General features: G+C 50.6%; 1 protein-coding gene across 3 annotated transcripts; it reads right to left on the bottom strand.

Moving 5' to 3' along the window:
• Positions 1 to 17,187: 17,187 nt before the first annotated feature.
• Positions 17,188 to 18,719, bottom strand: GPX1 (glutathione peroxidase 1). 3 transcript variants are annotated; one of them, XM_003257059.4, is made up of 2 exons: positions 18,030 to 18,719; positions 17,188 to 17,756 (listed from the first exon to the last, which is right to left on the bottom strand). In XM_003257059.4, the coding sequence occupies exons 1-2, from the start codon at positions 18,273 to 18,275 to the stop codon at positions 17,397 to 17,399; spliced, it is 606 nt and encodes a 201-aa protein (XP_003257107.3). In that variant the 5' UTR covers positions 18,276 to 18,719; the 3' UTR covers positions 17,188 to 17,396. The 3 variants fall into 3 exon arrangements, with proteins under 3 accessions (XP_003257107.3, XP_030667638.1, XP_030667639.1); XM_030811778.1 differs by having other exon boundaries at positions 17,515 to 17,775; XM_030811779.1 differs by lacking the exon at positions 17,188 to 17,756 and adding an exon at positions 17,820 to 17,897.
• Between the last annotated feature and the right edge of the window lie 213 nt (positions 18,720 to 18,932).

Raw genomic sequence — 18,932 nt, 5'->3', positions numbered from 1 at the left:
CTCTCGCGCCACCTAGCTCACCGGCGAACAGTGGAGCGGAGAGGCACACGCGAGAGGAGTGGGCGGGGAGCAGCAGCTGCTACTTCCTCCCGCCCTGCCGCCCGCTACGCGGCCGTCGGGCTCCCCTTCCTCTGTTCAGGATGGCGCTACACTTCGAAGCTCTGTTCAGCCCGCCGATCTCAGGGAGTTAGACAGCAAGCCCACGACCCATCGGGCACCCGAGCCTGGCCTTCGAGGTTATCCTGGTCCTAAATAAATGCAAGCCAGGTGCGAGAATCCCGGTAGTTAGGTCTGCTCATTCTCACCCCTGCCATTCCGCTTTCAGCTGGAGACCTTAGGCGAGTCAGCTGCCCAAACGTGGGATCGGGGCTCCTGCCCCAGCGGCCCTGCAGGGATTTCGGGAAGTACCATGTGCACCAGCGCCTTGGGACCAAGACTCAATGGTGTGCTGTAGTCATTAACAGTCGCCTTAAACAATCGACGCCAGAGCCACCTGGCCCACCGCAGAATTCCGTCAGATCTTCATACTGAGCTACTTGCCAAGCAGCCACAGAGGGGCGATAGCAACAGGGGAAGGAGAGGTACTCCACATTAGTTACCCAGGCACGTACTTAGTTCCTGGAACAAGATACAACGTCCTGAACACTATGTTTTCCAGTCGCCCCGCTCACACACACAACCTTCCTCTTGGAGGGAGAAGTAAACCCAGAGGAAAGAGGAAGTCAGGCAGTTGGTCTAGATGCGTCTCCATACACTTGTCTAACAGTCCTTGTCCTCAGAGAAAAATAAGACCTAGTTCCTGCCCTCATAGAATCTAGTAGGAAAGAAGAGATGTTTCAGAAATAACCCCAATGCCTAGCCATATGTGGTAAGTGCCATTAAAGGGTGTGAACCAGGCCGGGCGCGGTGGTTCAAGCCTGTCGTCCCAGCACTTTGGGAGGCTGAGGCGGGAGGATAGGTTCAGCCCAGGAGTTAGAGACCAACCTCGGCAACATGGCGAAATCCCGTCTCTACAAAAAATACAAAAATTAGCCGGGCAGTGGCGCGCATCTGTGGTCCCAGGTACTCGGGAGGCTGAGGTAGGAAGATCCCTTGAGCCCAGGAGGTCGAGGTTGCAGTGAGTCAAGATGGCACCACTGCACTCGAGACTGGAAGGCAAAGTGAGACCCTGTCTCAAAAAAATAAATAAATACAAATAAAGGGTGTGAACCAGGCCAGGCGCGGTGGCTCATGCCTGTAATCCCAGCACTTTGGGAGGCCGAGGCAGGAGGATCACCTAAGGTCGTGCGTTCAAGACCAGCCTAACCAACGTGGAGACCGAATGTCGTCTCAAAAAAAAAAAAAAAAAAAAAGGCCGGGCGCCCAGCGCGGTGGTTCATGTTTGTAATCCTAGGACTTTGGGAGGCCGAGGAGGGCAGATCACGAGGTTAGGAGTTCGAGACCAGCGTGGCTAATACGGTGAAACTCCGTCTCTACTAAAAATACAAAAAAAAAAAAAAAAATTGCCGGGCGTAGTGGCCCACGCCTAGTCTCAGCTACTCGGGAGGCTAAGGCAGAAGAATCGCTTGAACTTGGGAGGCAGAGGTTGCAGTGAGCCGAGACTGCGCCACTACACTCCAGCCTGGGCAACACAGCGAGACCCCCTCTAAAAAAAAAAAAAAAAAAAAAAAAGGCCGGGCGCTATGGCTCATGCCTGTAATCCTAGCACTTTGGGAGGCCGAGGCGGGCGGATCACGAGGTCAGGAGATCGAGACCACGGTGAAACCCAGTCTCTACTAAAAATACAAAAAAATTAGCCGGGCGTGGTGGCGGGCGCCTGTAGTCCCAGCTACTCGGAGAGGCTGAGGCAGGAGAATGGCGTGAACCCGGGAGGCGGAGCTTGCAGTGAGCCGAGATCGGGCCACTGCACTCCAGCCTGGGTGACAGAGCAAGACTCCGTCTCAAAAAAAAAAAAAAAAGGAGCCTCTCACTATGGAGGCGGCTGTGAGAGAGAAGAGGAGAAACAGAAGAGCCATGTCTATTTTATTTTATTATTCTTATTTTTCTACCTATTCCTGTTGAAAAGATGAGCTATGTTTTGTGTCAGGGGTGAAGGAAGGGGAACTGGCCCAGTGAAAATATGGTAGGTCATTTGAACGGATTTACTATTTTTATGTTGGGTTTGGCCAATTGAAATTAATTTGTATTCCCTGGCTCATCCATCAAACACCATCTGATAAGAAAGGCCTCTTGGCAGTTGGGTAGATAGTAGGAGAAAGTAAATGTGGAATTAAAACTGCCTTAAATAACCACATAGCAATTAATCCCCTGTAGATAAGAGTTACCACCACATGATGATTCTACATCTGCAGAGCCAAACCTAACAAGTCTGCTTCTATGAAAGTTCTTTGAAACTCGTTTTTTGCTTGTTTTTTTTTGTTTGTTTTTTCTGAGACGGAGTCTTGCTGGGTCCCCCAGGCTGGAGTGCAGTGGGGCAATCTCAGCTCATTGCAACCTCTGCCTCCCTGGATCAAGTGATTCTCCTGCCTCAGCCCCCTGAGTAGCTAGAATTACAGGCGTGTGCCACCACGCCTGGCTAATTTTTGTATTTTTAGTAGAGATAGGGTTTCACCATGTTGGGCAGGCTGGTCTCAAACTCCTGACCTCATGATCCACCGGCCTCAGCCTCCCAAAGTGCTGGGATTAAAGGTGTGAGGCACCGTGCCCGGCTGAAACTCTTAAAAATGTTATCAAAAAAGAAACACTACGTTTAGTCCTGTTATTTATGGAAAAAGAAAGTTGAGGCCAGCCGCGGTGGCTCACGCCTGTAATCCCAGCACTTTGGCTTTGGAAGGCCAAGGCAGGCGGATCGCCTGAGGTCAGGAGTTCGAGACCAGCCTGGCCAATGTGGTGAAACCCTGTCTCTACTAAAAATGCAAAAATTAACTGGGCATGGTGGCGGGCGCCTGTAATCCCAGCTACTCAGGAGGCTAAGGTAGGAGAATCTGCTTGAACCTGGGAGATGGAGGTAGCAGTGAGTCAAGATCACACTACTGCACTCCAGGCTGGGTGACAGAGCGAGACTCTGTCTCAAAAACAAAAAAAAGAAACTTGGTTACTGACATCGGTTCAGAATCTACATTTCAGGGTGTCTGCTTCCGTCTTCTTTTTTTAGCAGTTTCACCAAACCATTTATGGCAGTCTTAAGGAGGACAAGTAGGACAAGTCCTCAGCACCACTAGAAAAGGGGACAAAACCTAATTATAAAAATGAAAAATTTGGACAATATTTTTAAGTCAGGAATTTAGTGCTTTTAATAGCTATGAAAATAGCGCACTAATTATTGGTAGTCCTTTAAAATTAATATTAGGATTGCAAAATATCCTTCTTGATATCTGGGTATTTGGAGGGAAAAAAAGAAAAATAAATAAATAAAAGATTGCAAAATGCTGGTAGTTGAAATGTGAAGAATAAAGTGAACTCCATAGTTAGAAGATCACCTTTTTTTTTTTTTTTTTTCTTGAGACAGGGTCTTTGTTGCCCAGGCTGAAGTGCAGTGGTGTAATCACGGCTCACTTGCAGCCTCGACCTATTGGGCTCAAGTGATCCTCCTACCTCAGCCTCCCGAATAGCTGGGACTATTGGTCTGCATCACCATGCCTAGCTAATTTTCGTATTTTTAGTATAGATGGGGTTTCACCATGTTGCCCAGGCTGGTCTTGAACTCCTGGCCTCAAGTGATCCTCCCTCCTTGGCCTCCCAAGTGCTGGGATTCCAGTCATGTGCCAGACTACAAGGTCACCATTATTTACAAAGTCTTTAAACTTTGTTAGCGAGTTTGTTTGATTTAAATGGTGGGGGTGGCCAGGCACAGTGGCTCATGCCTGTAATCCCAGCACTTTAGGAGGCCAAGGCAGGCAGATCACGAGGTCAGGAGTTCGAGACCAGCCTGATCAACATGGTGAAACCCCATCTCTACTAAAAATATAAAAATTAGCTGGGCGTGGTGGCATGCGCCTGTAATCCCAGCTATTCAGAAGGCTGAAGCAGGAGAATCGCTGGAACCCGGGAGGCAGAGGTTGTGGTGAGCCAGGATCGTGCCATTGCATGCCAGCCTGGGCAACAAGAGCAAAACTCCGTCTCAAAAAATAAATAGGCCAGGCGCGGTGGCTCATGCCTGTAATCCCAGCACTTTGGGAGGCCGAGGCGGGCGGATCACGAGGTCAGGAGATCAAGACCATCCTGGCTAACACGGTGAAACCCCGTCTCTACTAAAAATACAAAAAATTAGCCAGGCGAGGTGGCGGGCGCCTGTAGTCCCAGCTACGCAGGAGGCTGAGGCAGGAGAATGGCGTGAACCCCGGGGGGCAGAGCCTGCAGTGAGCCGAGATCGCGCCACTGCACTCCAGCCTGGGTGAAAGAGCGAGACTCCTTCTCAAATAAATAAATAAATAAACGGTGGGGGTTTCTTGTTTGTTTTTGAGACAAGGTCTCATTCTGTCATCCCCGCTGGAGTGCAGTGGCACAATCTTGGCTCACTGCAACTTCTGCCCTGCTCCCCAGGGCTCAAGCGCTCTGTCCACCTCTGCTTCCCAAAGTGTTGAGATTACACGTGTGAGCCACCGCGCTGAGCCGTTTTTTGTTTTGTTTTGTTTTTTGAGACAGAATCTCACTCTGTAGTCCCAGCTACTTAGGAGGCAAAAAAAAAAAAAAAAAACGGGGCCAAGCATGGCTCACTCCTGCAATCCTAGCTAGCACTTTTGTAGGCTGAGGTAGGCGAGTCACTTGAGGTCAGGAATTTGAGACCAGCCTGGCCAACCTAGTGAAAGCCAGTCTCTACTAAAAACACAGAAATTAGCTGGGCATGGTGGTGCTTGCCTGTAATCCCAGCTACTTGGGAGGCTGAGGCAGGAGAATCACTTGAACCCAGGAGGCGGAGGTTGCCATGAGCCAAGATCACGCCACTGCACTCTAGCCTGGGCAACAAGAGCGAAACTTCATCTCAAAAAAAGGAAAAAAGAAATTTAAAAATTTAAAATAAAACAATTAGCCTGGCATGGTGACGTGCACCTGTAATCCCGGCTATTAAGTAAGCCAAGGCGGGAGGATCTTTTTAGCCCAGGAGTTTGAAGTTGCAGAAAGCTGTGATCCTATGATCGTGTCACTGCACTCCAGCCTGGGTGACAGAGCAAGATCCTGTCTCAAAAATAAAACAAAAAAGAGAACTGAAAACAATGAACATCTGCCTGCGTGTTCCTGTTGTGGTAGTGACCTAGGGACTTGGGAGGAAATGACAAGGGTAACTGATTCAGCTCCAGAGACATCTTGGCCCCAGGGCTGTGTTCTATGTTGAGCCACTTTATCCTAGAGAGAACCATAGGCCCGGTAGGACACCAAGATCCCAGAAGTGGACAATCCATCCATTACCAGAGGACCTTGGGCCACAAGAACAGAAGAGAAACCAGGAAGGGAGCTAGAAGAAAACCTGGCTTATTGGTCACGTAGTGGTTGATCTTGGACTGTGATGTCTAATTAAATATTCACAATGTTGGCCGGGCGCGGTGGCTCACGCCTGTAATCCCAGCACTTTGGGAGGCCAAGGAGGGCGGATCACGAGGTCAGGAGATCGAGGTCATCCTGGCTAACACAATGAAACCCCGTCTCTATTAAAAATACAAAAAATTAGCCAGGCGTGGTGACGGGTGCCTGTAGTCCCAGCTACTCGGGAGGCTGAGGCAGGAGAATGGCATGAAGCCAGGAGGCGGAGCTGGCACTGAGCTGAGATTGCGCCACTGCACTCCAGCCTGGGCAACAGAGCAAGACCCCGTCTCAAAAAAAAAAAGGTTCATGATGTCGGGCCGGGCATGGTGGCTCATGCCTGTAATCCCAGCACTTTGGGAGGCTGAGGCAGGTGGTTCACCTGAGGTCAGGAGTTTGAGACCAACTTGACCAACATGGTGAAACCCCATCTCTATTGAAAATACAGAATTAGCTGGGCATGGTGGCACATTCCTGTAGTCCCACCTACTTGGGAGGCTGAGGCAAGAGAATCGCTTGAACCCAGGAGGCGGAGGTTGCGGTGAGCCAAGATCGCGCCACTGCACTGCAGCCTGGGCAACAAGAGCGAAACTCCGTCTCAAAAAAAAAAAAAAAGATTAATAATGTCTGGGTATGTGAACTGTAAGCTTTTTTTTTTTTTTTTTTTTGAGACAAGGTCTTACCCTGTCGCCCAGCCTGGAATGCAGTGGCGCGATCTCAGCTCACTGCCACCTCCGCCTCCTGGGTTCAAGGGATTCTCCTGCCTCAGCCTCCCTAGTAGCTGGGATTACAGGCACCTGCCACCACACCCGGCTGATTTTTGTATTTTTAGTAGGAACGGAGTTTCACCATGTTGGCCAGGCTGTTCCTGAACTCCTGACCTCAGGTGATACACCCACCTCGGCCTCCCAAAGTGCTTGGATTACAGGCTTGAACCACCGCGCCTGGCCTTTAAGCTTTATTTGATTCCAGATCATAAGGTTTCTGTCTTAGCTGCTACCACAGTTTTCTTTACACCTGATAGGACTTGGCTCTCCCAAGTTATTCTTGGTCCACACTTGGCCAGCACTAACAGAGCACACATGGCAGTATTCACAAATATTAGACATACTTTAATTGGAGGTGGCAACAGGGGAGAAATATTTTTGGTTCCTTCTCACCTGTGCCTCCTTAACCTGCCCAGGGGACTGTGAAAAGAAAGACTCTAAAAGTACACTTTAGAAAAATTAAATGTCTTCTCAGTGATTTCTAACCTCTGTTATATAAGGGTTAGGTTATTGCAGAAGATAATAGAGGCAAAAAACTGAACAAATCTCACAGAGAGGAAGTGGGATCACTTTTTTTATATGGGGGAGTTGTGCCAATGGACAGATTCCATTCTGGTTATGCCACTTGTGTTTATGGCCAGCCCTCTTTGAGCAGAGGGTGTGGCAGCCTGGGCCCAGATGCCTCCAGTGTCTTGTCTTCCTCCTGTAATTCTATTACCATCACAGTCTTAACCACGAACCAGTATTTAACATTAATTCGCGTGTATCCTTTGCCCTTTCCAGAGTGCAAATTCTCAGTAGGCATTTCTTGTATAAATGAAAGAAAGAATGATCCAACTATTAGTCATTTATTCACTGGACTAATAGTACTTGAGTATTATGTGCTCATGGTCCCTACCCTCCAGGGGTTCACAGTGTGGTTAGGGATGGAGGATGTTTACATATGTAATACAGTATTGCATGTTGTGTGATAAAAGTGTCACAAGGGCTGGGTGCAGTGGCTCATGCCTGGAATCCCAGCACTTTGGGAGGCCAAGGCGGGCAGATCACGAGGTTAGGAGAGCAAGACCAACCAGGCTAACACCGTGAAACCCTGTCTCTACTAAAAATACAAAAAAATTAGCCAGGTGTGGTGGTGGGCACCTGTAGTCCCAGCTACTTGGGAGGCTGAGGCAGGAGAATGGTGTGAACCCGGGAGGCAGAGCTTGCAGTGAGCCGAGATCGAGCCACTGCACTCCAGCCTGGGCGACAGAGCAAAACTCTTTCACAAAAAAAAAAAAAAGTGTCAGAAGAACATGAAGGGTCATGCTTGCAGATACTTCTCTGGGAAGGAAACTTAAGCAACTAGTGTAGAAAGCAAAGGCATACTTAATATTCCTTTTGGCCTTTGGGGGTAAATATGATGACATCCACAAAGGATGCTCAGGAGACGAGGACTTTATTTTTTATTTTTATGTATTTATTTTTTTAAGACAGAGTTTCACTCTGTCGCCCAGGCTGGGGCACAGTGGCGCAATCTTGGCTCACTGCAAACTCCGCCTCCCGGGTTCACGCCATTCTCCTGCCTCCGCCTCCCGAGTAGCTGGGACTACAGGCGCCCGCCACCACGCCCAGCTAATTTTTTTTTTTTTTGTATTTTTAGTAGAGATAGGGTTTCACCGTGTTAGCCAGGATGGCCTCGATCTCCTGACCTCATGATCCGCCCATCTCAGCCTCCCGAAGTGCTGGGATTACAGGTGTGAGCCACCGTGCCCGGCCTATTTTTTTATTACTATTTTTTGTGTGTGTATGTGACAGAGTCTCAGTTTGTTGGAGTGCAGTGGCACAATCTCGGCTCACTGCAACCTCCACTTCCTGGGTTCAAGCAATTCTCATGCCTTGGCCTCCCCAGTAGCTGGGACTACAGGCACGCGCCACCACACACACAGCTAATTTTTTTTTGTATTTTTGGTAGAGATGTGGTTTCGCTGGGCCAAGCGTGGTGGCTCACGCCTGTAACTCTGTAACTTTGGGAGGCCGAGGCCAGTGGATCACCTGAGGTCAGGAGTTCAAGACCAGCCTGGCCAACATGGTGAAATTCCATCTCTACTAAAAATACAAAAAATTAGCCAGGCATGGTGGCACGTGCCTGTAATCCCAGCTACTCAGGAGCCTGAGTCAGGAGAATCACTTGAACCCGGGAGGCAGAGGTTGCAATGAGCCGAGATCACACCACTGCACTCCAGCCTGTACAACAAGAGCAAAACTCCAAAAAAAAAAAAAAGAAAAGAAAAAGATACGTGGTTTCGCCATGTTAGATGTTGTCCAGACTGGTCTTGAACTCCTTATTTCAGGTGATCCACGCGCTTCGGCCTCCCAAAGTGCTGGGATTACAGGCGTGAGCCACTGTACCTGGCCTGAGACCTGGACTTTAGATTCATTCACTTGTACATGCACACACACACACAGTCACGTGCTGGGGACAAAGGTAACTGGGGTATTCTGCTGCAGGGAGATTTAGATTCCCTTTACTTGCTTCCCTATGAAGCCAGGTGGTCTTCAGAACTGTAGGACACCACTGAGGGTAAGCTACATTTGTTCCTGAATGCTGCTAGAAAAATGCTGCTAGGAATTTGGATCAAGTGGGCTTGCTTTGTGGTCTTCTCTACTGGTCTTGAGGGCCACAATTACACTGGACCTGTGAGGGGCACTAAAAGTGGGTCTCCCAGGAGCCTCTGCGTCTCTTCACAGCCAAAATCAGGTCACCTGCTCTTACATTTACAACAGGTAAGGCTGGCTAGGAAAATATTCTGCCAGCCAGTTAGGGGCAACAAGTTGCCTAGCACCCCTGCCCAACACACCACTGTCATGTCATGTCAGTCTCAATGCTTCTAGATGCAACTAACAGAATCCCCAGCAGCAATTGGCCCACCCATTTGGTGGTTCTTGTTTTTTCACATGACACGTCTGGAGTTGAGTTCTTGGGAAGGTCAAAGCTGAAAGACATCAGTTTGTTTCTCTGGGGCCTTCTAGTTCTTTGCCTTCAAAGCTCCAATGTGGCTGCCTTGCTCCCAGAATTTTGGGTACCCTCAACAACACCCACCAGTGAGAAGGGAGAGAGGAAACAGGATCCTCTTTCCTGGGATCATGGGGGCTTTCCCAGGAGCCTCTGAATCTCTTTGTAGCCAAGATTAGGTCATCTGCCCCTATTTTTACAGCAGGAAAGTAGATTCTGCCAGCCAGCCAGGAGGAAGGACTTGGGAATGGCTGTTGAGTAGAGATCAGCAATGTCTCTGTACAAAGCCTCTCTGAGAGGCAGTGAGAATTAAACCATTTCAGGGCCAAGGCCTATGAGACCTCATTCCTTGGACAAGGACTTCTGACATTTGTCCCCCTCAGCTCCCAATCAGTCAGTGTCTGATGTGAGGCAGATACCCATTAATTTATGTGGCTGGCTGGAGCTGGGCTTTATTTTAGTGCCGGCCCAGGTGTGTCACACCTGTATGTGAATGCATACTCTTCCCGCTTACTTGGTGAGTGCAGTAACAAAAACATGTCAATTCAGAGTACTCTGATAGGGATCATGCCCTGCTCTTTATAAACCCATGCTGTTGGCTGGGCGCGGTGGCTCATGCCTGTAATCCCAGCACTTTGGGAGGCAGAGGCAAGCGGATCACGAGCTCAGGAGACCGAGACCATCCTGGCTAACATGGTGAAACCCCATCTCTACTAAAAATACAAAAAATTAGCCGGTCTGGTGGCGAGCGCCTGCAGTCCCAGCTACTCAGGAGGATGAGGCAGGAGAATGGCGTGAACCCAGGAGGTGGAGCTTGCAGTGAGCCGAGATGGCGCCACTGCACTCCAGCCTGGGCGACATAGCAAGACTCCGTCTCAAAAAAATAAAAATAATAAAAATAAAAATAAACTCATGCTGTGTTTTCTTGGGAAAGAAAAAATTTTGTTTTTTGAGACAGGGTCTCTCTCTGATGCCCAGGCTGGAGGGCAGTGGCACGATCTCAGCTCACTGCAACCTCCGCCTCCTGGGTTCAAGCGAGTCACCCACCTCAGCCTCCCAAGTAGCTGGGACTACAGGCACATGCCACCATGTCTGGCTAATTTTGTTTTTGTTTTTGAGATGGAGTCTCACTCTGTTGCCTAGGCTGGAGTGCAGTGGCACAATCTTGGCTTCTGTAACCTCCATCTCCCAGGTTCAAGCAATTCTCCTACCTCAGCCTCCCAAGTAGCTGGGACTACAGGAGCACACCACTATACCCAGCTAATTTTTGTATTCTTAGTAGAGATGGGGTTTGACCATGTTGGCCAGGCTGGTCTCAAACTCCTGACCTCACATGATCTGCCCACCTCACACTCGGCTAATTTTTGTATTTTTTGGTAGAGACAAGGTTTGACCATGTTGGCCAGGTTGGTTTTTTGGGGGGTTTTTTGTTTGTTTGTTTGTTTGTTTTGAGACAGCCCAGGCTGGAGTCGCGCAGGCTGGAGTGAAGTGGCACAATCTCAGTTCACTGCAGCCTTGACTCTCTGGGCTCAAGTGATTCCCCCACCTCAGCCTCCTGAGTAGATGGGACTACAGGTGCATGCAACCATGCCTGGCCCCTTGGGGAAATCTTTAGCCAGTACTTTTTACTCTATCTTATCCAAAAGTTAAAATGTAAGAGATTTATTAGACTTATCAGGCCAGGAATGCTTTTCTGAAAATAAACTTGTTTTATTTATTTTGAGACAGGGTCTCATTCTGTCTCCCAGGCTGGAGTACAGTGGCGCAATCATGGCTCAGTGCAGCCTCGATCTCCTGGGCTTAAGCAATGTTCTGACCTCAGCTGCCCAAGTAGCTGGCTGGGACCACAGTCATGTGCCATCAAGTTTGGCTCTTTTTTTTTTTTTTTTTTTTTTGAGACAGAGTCTTGCCCTGTCACCCAGGCTGGAGTGCAGTGGCCCAATCTCAGCTCACTGCAACCTCCGCCTCCCAGGTTCAAGCGATTCTCCTGCCTCAGCCTCTGGGGCAGCTGGGACTACAGGCGCGCGCCACCACGCCCAGCTAATTTTTGTGTTTTTAGTAGAGACGGGGTTTCATCATATTGGCCGGACTCCTGACCTCGTGATCCACCCGCCTTTTCCTCTCAAAGTGCTGGGATTACAAGCACGAGCCACCTCGCCTGGCCAGTATTTTTTTGTAGAAACAGTGTTTCGCCATGTTGCCCAGGCTGTTCTCAAACTCCTGAGCTCAAACAATCTGCCCACCTTAGCCTCCCAAAGTGCTTGGATTATAGGTGTGAGCCACTGCATCGAGCCTGAAAATAAACTTGTTTTAAATGTTGTTTTTAAGGCCGGGCGCGGTGGCTCACGCCTGTAATCCCAGCACTCTGGGAGGCCGAGGCGGGCGGATCACGAGGTCAGGAGATCGAGACCATCCTGGCTAACACAGTGAAACCCCGTCTCTACTAAAAATACAAAAAAATTAGCCGGGCGACGTGGCGAGCGCCTGTAGTCCCAGCTACTACGGAGGCTGAGGCTGAGGCAGGAGAATGGCGGGAACCCCCGGGGGGCGGAGCCTGCAGTGAGCCGAGACCGCGCCACTGCACTCCAGCCTGGGAGACAGCGAGACTCTGTCTCAAAAAAAAAAAAAAAAAATAAATGTTGTTTTTAGGACTACATTGAGTCAGAATAAGGAAGTCTTTTTTTTTTTTTTTTTTTTTTTGAGACAGAGTCTCGCTCTGTCGCCCAGGCTGGAGTGCAGTGGCGCAATCTCAGCTCACTGCAAGCTCCGCCTCCTGGGTTCATGCCATTCTCCTGCCTCAGCCTCTCCGAGTAGCTGGGACTACAGGCGCCCGCCACCACGCCCAGCTAATTTTTTGTATTTTTAGTAGTGACGGGGTTTCACCATGGTCTCGATCTCCTGACCTTGTGATCCGCCCCCCTCGGCCTCCCAAAGTGCTGGGATTACAAGCGTGAGCTACCGCGCCCGGCCTAGGAAGTCATTTGATCAACTGCTAATTGTGCAAGAAATGCCTGACCTAATTTTATCAGATTTAATGTTTGAAAAAAAAACCCAAAAGCAGCCCTTCTGCAAGAACTGCTGAAATGGAAGTTTCTGAACCTAGGTCAGTGGCCTAAATGCTGTATGTGTTTTCTGTGCAAGCAATGCTCTGCAGCCATTTCTGCTTTTAAAGCCAGGACTTCACACAGGCTGAATGTCATTTCTACTCTTTTACTTGTTCGTTTGAGCTGCTGATTCACAATGGGGTGGGGTGGGTATCGGTCAGAGCAGTAGCAGTTGCATGGTTGAACGAAAAGAATGTGTATGTGTGAGAGTGTGTCTGTGTGTGTTGGGGGAAGACAGTGAAGTCTTAACTGGCTTTACTCTGAAACTTCCTGGAGAAGAGAGAGTTAGAAAGGACTGGCCAGGCATGGTGGCTCATGCCTGTAATCCCAGCACTTTGGGAGGCCCAGGTGGGTAGATCATTTGAAGTCAGGAGTTCAAGACCAGCCTGGCCAACATGGTGAAACCCTGCCTCTACTAAAAATACAAAAAATTTACCTGGGTATTGTGGCGGGCGCCTGTAGTCTCAGGTACTCGGGAGGCTGAGGCAGGAGAATCGCTTGAACCCAGGAGACAGGTTGGAATGAGCCAAGATTGCGCCACTGCATTCCAGCCTGGGCAATAGAGCGAGACTCCCTCTCAAAAAAAAAAAAAAAAAAAAAAAGAAATGACTTCTAGTTGAGAGAGGAGGCATACAGCTTAAAGTCTGAGGAGGAATGTTCTCCAGCCAGGATCAGGCATACTGGGAGTTCAGAAGTTCCCTTTACTGAAGCTGAGTAATTTCAGGGGAAACCAAAAAAAGTTCCCTTCACTGGTAGTCCAAGGCATAAACTGAGATGGTGGGGGTGGCATGGGGCAAGGAGGGGTGAATCACCAGGCATCCTGGAGAGAAGTTAGAATTTTTTGGAAAGTTCTGTGTTCCCATCCTGTAGCCTAACCAGAGAGTGTGGCCTAGGCCACATTGACCCTGTACAGGAAAGGGGAAAGTTGAAGTGGGATGTCTCTTCTCACAGGTCCAGCTGGAGAACACTGAGTAGGACCCTAGGTCCCTAGACTTTCCACTTCAGCGTCTCTGGAGGTGGGTCATGGAACATATATTTTCATAAGTAGCTGGGTGACTCCTGGGCACTATATATTCATCTCCTAGAATAGGACCTGGTACCTCCTAGACACATGGCTTTCTAGCTTTGGTTCCAGCTGCCCCCTGAGACTGCAGGTGGTCCAGAAGCATGGGTTCCAGCTAACTATTCTTTAGGAACTGTCCCTTCCCTTGGCTCCTTGCTCCAGCCTTGTTCCTCCCCAGCTATTTCTCTCTGCTATCTAATCTGGAAGGATTGTGAATCTATAGGCCTCAGGCCCAGGTGCCCTAATCTTTTTCTTGCCACTTTCCCCACGTGACCTCATCCTCTCCAGTGGCTACTGCTCCCGTGGCTAGACCATTGCCTTTAAACAGTCTCTTCTTCTGCGCCTCTTGTAACTGCCTGCCCCAGATACCTCTGTCTGCATGTCTAATGCAATATATCTGAATCTGAACACATCCACCTACCCCCAAAACCTGCTCCACCTGTTGCCGACTCAGTCAATAATGCCAACTTCCCATCTCAGGATCTCACACACTATACTCCCTGCCTCCCCACCCGCCATCAGCTTATTCCTTAACCAACTGCTTCTTGACTTCTTTTCAGTCTCAATTTTTTTTTTTTTTTTCTCTGAGAGGGAGTCTCGCTCTGTCACCCAGGCTGGAGTGCAGTGGCGCAATCTCGGCTCACTGCAAGCTCCGCCTCCCAGGTTCACACCATTCTCCTGCCTCAGTCTCCTGAGTAGCTGGGACTACAGGTGCCCGCCACCACGCCCGGCTAATTTTTTGTATTTTTAGTGGAGATAGGGTTTCACCGTGTTAGCCAGGATGGTCTCGATCTTCTGACCTCGTGATCCGCCCGCCTCGGCCTCCCAAAGTGCTGGGATTACAGGCATGAGCCACCGCGCCCAGCTATTTTTTTTTTTTTTTTTTTGAGATGGAGTCTCGTTCTGTCGCCCAGGCTGGAGTGCAGTGATACCATCTCGGCTCACTGCAAACTCCGCCTCCCGGCTTCAAGCAATTCTCCTACTTCAGACTCTTGAGTAGCTGGGATTACAGGCGCCCGCCACCACGCCCAGCTAATTATCATATTTTTAATAGAGACGTGGTTTCACCATGTTGGCCAGGCTCATCTCAAACTCCTGACCTCAAGCCATCAAGCCATCCGCCCACCTCGGCCTCCCAAAGTGCTGGGATCACAGGTGTGAGCCACCACACCCAGCCTCACTGTCACGTTTTCCAGGAGGCATGCATGAGCCTCCCTACTGGGCCTGGTTCTCTTATTTATTCTTTTTTTTTAACTAGCGTAAGGTGCCCAATTTTATTCTTGTCTTTTTTTCCTATTCTCAAAGCACAAAACATGCTTTTTTGCTAATTATATACTGTCCTTCTGACTTCTTCAGGAACCTGGCAGAGCACATGGCACAGGACTGGATTATGAATGAATAAGGGAGCAAAGTGCTTTTGGGGAAGAGACATGTAGGACATTAGGGGTCACAGGTAATCTGGGTCTACCCAGATTTACATGTTGCTATTCTCCATTCCAGGAATCAGATTTGAAGTCTACAAATGTCAAAAAGCCTTGGTACCATTTGAGTGGATTTTTTTTTTTTTTTTTGAGAAAGAGTCTCGCTGTGTTGCCCAGGCTAAAGTGCATGATCTCGGCTCACTGCAACCTCCACCTCCCAGGTTCAGGCAATTCTCCCTGCCTCAGCCTCCCAAGTAGCTGGGATTACAGGCGCCCGACACCACACGTGGCTAATTTTTGTAATTTTGGTAGAGACAGGGGTTTCACCATGTTGGTCAGGCTGGTCTCCAACTCCTAGCCTCAAGTGACCTGCCCTCCTTGGATTACTTGGGATGATAAAATGCAGGGATTATAGGTGTGAGCGTCCATGACTGGCCACTCAGGAGTCTTGATTGCATTTGTGAATGACTAATCTTCTTCCCCAAAAGTTAACAGTCTAGGAGGGGTACAGGGGCTAGCCATCTCAGGGCCCACAGGGCCCGGCATATGATATTCATCACAAATATTGGTCTATTAATATAATAACATTCTACTCTGGCAGGGCGCAGTGGCTCACGCCTGTAATCCCAGCACTTTGGAAGGCCTAGGCGGGCAGATCACCTGAGGTCAGGAGTTCGAGACCAGCCTGGCCAACATGGTGAAACCCCGTCTCTACTAAAAATATGAAAAGTAGCCAGGCATGGTGGCAGGCACCTGTAATCCCAGCCACTGGGGAGGCTGAGGCAGGAGAATCGCTTAAACTTGGGAAGTGGAGGCTGCAGTGAGCTGAGATCATGCCACTGCACCCCGGCCTGGGCAACAGAGTATGAGACTCCTGAGAGTTCCAAGGAACAACACAGGTAGAGTGAGGTCCAAAGGGGAAGCTGATAGTTCTGCCTGGGTCACCTCAAGGGGGACTCAAAGGCTGGGGCAGAGAGAACCAGAGGGAGGTGGGCCTGTTCAGTTCTCAGGATGGAGCCAGAGCAGGTCCAGAAGGCCCTACAATCCTTAGTGACCTAAGGGCAGACAAAAGGGGAAAGCAGCAGCAAAGATCGCTGCTTAGGGCAAGAGGAAAAGTCCTTGAGAGTTAGTTCAGACATAAGGACCTTGAGTCACGAATTTGAACACAAATGCTGGGACTCCAGAACCTCTGGTCCACAGTCAGCTGGATGAACAGCACTACCATGTCTCTGGGTACCTGTTTGCACAAGTGGAAGCTACACCCAGGCCCTGCAGTCCCCTGCACTGCGTTAGGAAATGGCTCCAAATCTGTCTTGAAAGATTATTGCCGCTCATGCCTGTAATCCCAGCACGTTGGGAGGCCGAGGCGGGCGGATCACGAGGTCTCAGGGAATCGAGACCATCCTGGCTAACGCGGTGAAACCTCGTCTCTACTAAAAAGTAGAAAAAAATTAGCCAGGCGTGGTGGCGGGCGCCTGTAGTCCCAGCTACTCAGGAGGCTGAGGCAGGAGAATGGCGTGAACCCGGGAGGCAGAGCTTGCAGTGAGCCGAGATTGCACCACTGCACTCCAGCCTGGGCGACAGAGCGAGACTGTGTCTCAAAAAAAAAAAAAAAAAAAAAAAATTAAAGATTATTGGCAGCAGGGTCAACAGATAGGCTGGACCTGAGTGGTGCCCGAGAAGCAGCAGCTGGCTTCAAAGACAAGCCCTTATCCTGGGCCTGAATGTGCAACTGCACGTTTAAGTGTTGGGCAGGGCATAGTCAGAAGGGCCAGTTAAATTGTAGTTTTCTCACTCTTGAACACATGAGGCAGAAACTTGTAAGATCAGCATCACAGCAGTTACAAGCACTTGGTAGCAACATGGAAAGATCTAGCGAAATAACAGAATTTACAACATTGCATGAGCTTCCAACTGTGCAAAATGGGCTTGTGTGGACCTAACAATTGGAGAGGCCATGACTCCAAACGTGAGTGGGGGCTCATGTTATTTTGTGACAGTCATTTCCGTGTGCAGCAAGTAGTCAGAAGTCTATTATTTGAGTTAGGCAGTCAATCCTTGCCTTGTGTCTTTTTTGAAGTAAGGACTTTGTTTTAACTGGGTCTTGGGATGGCCCTTTGCATGTTCTGGTGAAGGCAGAAATGCAGGCCAGGAGCCAGACTTCCCACAAAGGAAAGAGTGGATCCTACACGCTGCAGACAAAAGGACAGAAAGTTCAGACTTGGCTAGGATAAGGGAAGGAGGATTAAGTTCCCACCACTACGACAATGAGGTTAGAAAAAGTATCCCCAAATGACAATGACACAGGACATACACACAGTTCTGCTGACACCCGGCACTTTATTAGTGGGGAAACTCGCCTTGGTCTGGCAGAGACTGGGATGGACAGGACCAGCGCCCATCTCGAGGGGGTATTTTCTGAAAGATCAAGTGTTCCTCCCTTGTAGGTTTAAAGGAAACACCCTCATAGATGAAAACCCCCCAGAGAGCAGCGCTGCAACTGCGAAGCAGCGGGGTAGGAGGGGCGCCCTAGGCACAGCTGGGCCCTTGAGAGAGCAGGGCTTCGATGTCAGGCTCGATGTCAATGGTCTGGAAGCGGCGGCTGTACCTGCGTAGGGGCACACCGTCAGGGCCCACCAGGAACTTCTCAAAGTTCCAGGCAACATCGTTGCGACACACCGGAGACCAGGTGATGAGCTTGGGGTCGGTCATAAGTGCAGTGGCGTCGTCGCTGGGGGCTGGCAGGGCCTCCCGCAGGAAGGCGAAGAGAGGGTGCGCCCCCGCACCGTTCACCTCGCACTTCTCGAAGAGCATGAAGTTGGGCTCGAACCCACCACCAGGTCGGACGTACTTGAGGGAATTCAGAATCTCTTCGTTCTTGGCGTTCTCCTACGGGAGAGAAGGGCAGCTAGGACCCGGGGTCAAGAAGGGGAGGGAAACGTTCTAACCACAAACAAGGGAGTTTTTCTATGAGTCACCGGGATTTTGCCCTCCATGCGCAATCCCAAGGGCGGACAGGAATTTCAGCAGCTACGAGCAACAGAAAGGAAGCGAGAGGGTAGCTAGACTCTCCGCGCATGGAGCCTACGGCACCCACCAGCACACCGCCAGCGCCCCCAGCCACCACTGCACGTCCGCCCCCGCCCCACCCGCCCGGCGCACCTGATGCCCAAACTGGTTGCACGGGAAGCCGAGCACCACCAGGCCCCGGGGCCCGAGGCGCCGCTGCAGCTCGTTCATCTGGGTGTAGTCCCGGACCGTGGTGCCTCAGAGGGACGCCACATTCTCGATAAGTAGTATCTTGCCCCGCAGGGAGCCCAGGCTCACGGGCTCCCCGCCGGTCAGCGGGCGCGCCGAGAAGGCGTACACCGACTGAGGCGCCGCCGCCGCTAGCCGAGCAGCACACATGGCGCAACTGTCCAAGCCAGCGGAGTACCCCGAACAAGCACTGTGAGGGGATGCCAGGAGGCGCCTCCTTTTAACTGGCCGGCGGCGGGTCACGTGGCGCAAGCAGTTTTCTGTACCGGAGGGTCCCACCTCATCCGGTCCCCGCCCTACCCGGAGGGCTCGGCTCCTACTCAGCCGGGAAAAGGCTGGAGAGTGCGCCCGAGCGGGACGCGTGCTCCTCCCAATCGGGGAGGAGCCGCGGGCATGTCTGCTCTGGCCCAGGCAACCAGGCGGCAGCGGTCCAGGTTACCCTTCCAAGGGCTGGGGCCCTCGAGGGCTCCGTTTTTTCTCAGAGGTTCCTCAATTAGGATGTGTGGTTTGGCATAGGAGGCTGGTGGGCGACGGCAGCAGCTGCAGGAGCTGCCCATACACAAACAGCCCTCCTCTCCTGTGCCATGTTACCAGCAGTGCAGGGGACAGCCAGAGGGATCTAGGCTTCCGGTCTCCCTCCTCCCTGTCTCCAAAGCGGCACCGCCCTCATGCGGGTTTTCTAACAGGGCAGAGTCCTGGAAGCTCTGCCCCAGCCTCCTGAAGTGGAGCCCAGTAGCTCGCCAGGGCCAAGGAAACGCGGCCCGAGTCCTCCCTCACTGGCCTCCTCAGTAGGCTGCATTCACCCTA

Source organism: Nomascus leucogenys, chromosome 4 (assembly GCF_006542625.1).
Source record: "Nomascus leucogenys isolate Asia chromosome 4, Asia_NLE_v1, whole genome shotgun sequence".
Classification (NCBI taxonomy): Eukaryota; Metazoa; Chordata; class Mammalia; order Primates; family Hylobatidae; genus Nomascus; species Nomascus leucogenys.
Note: the sequence above shows the minus strand (reverse complement) of the source record. Positions and strands in the feature narration are given on the sequence as shown.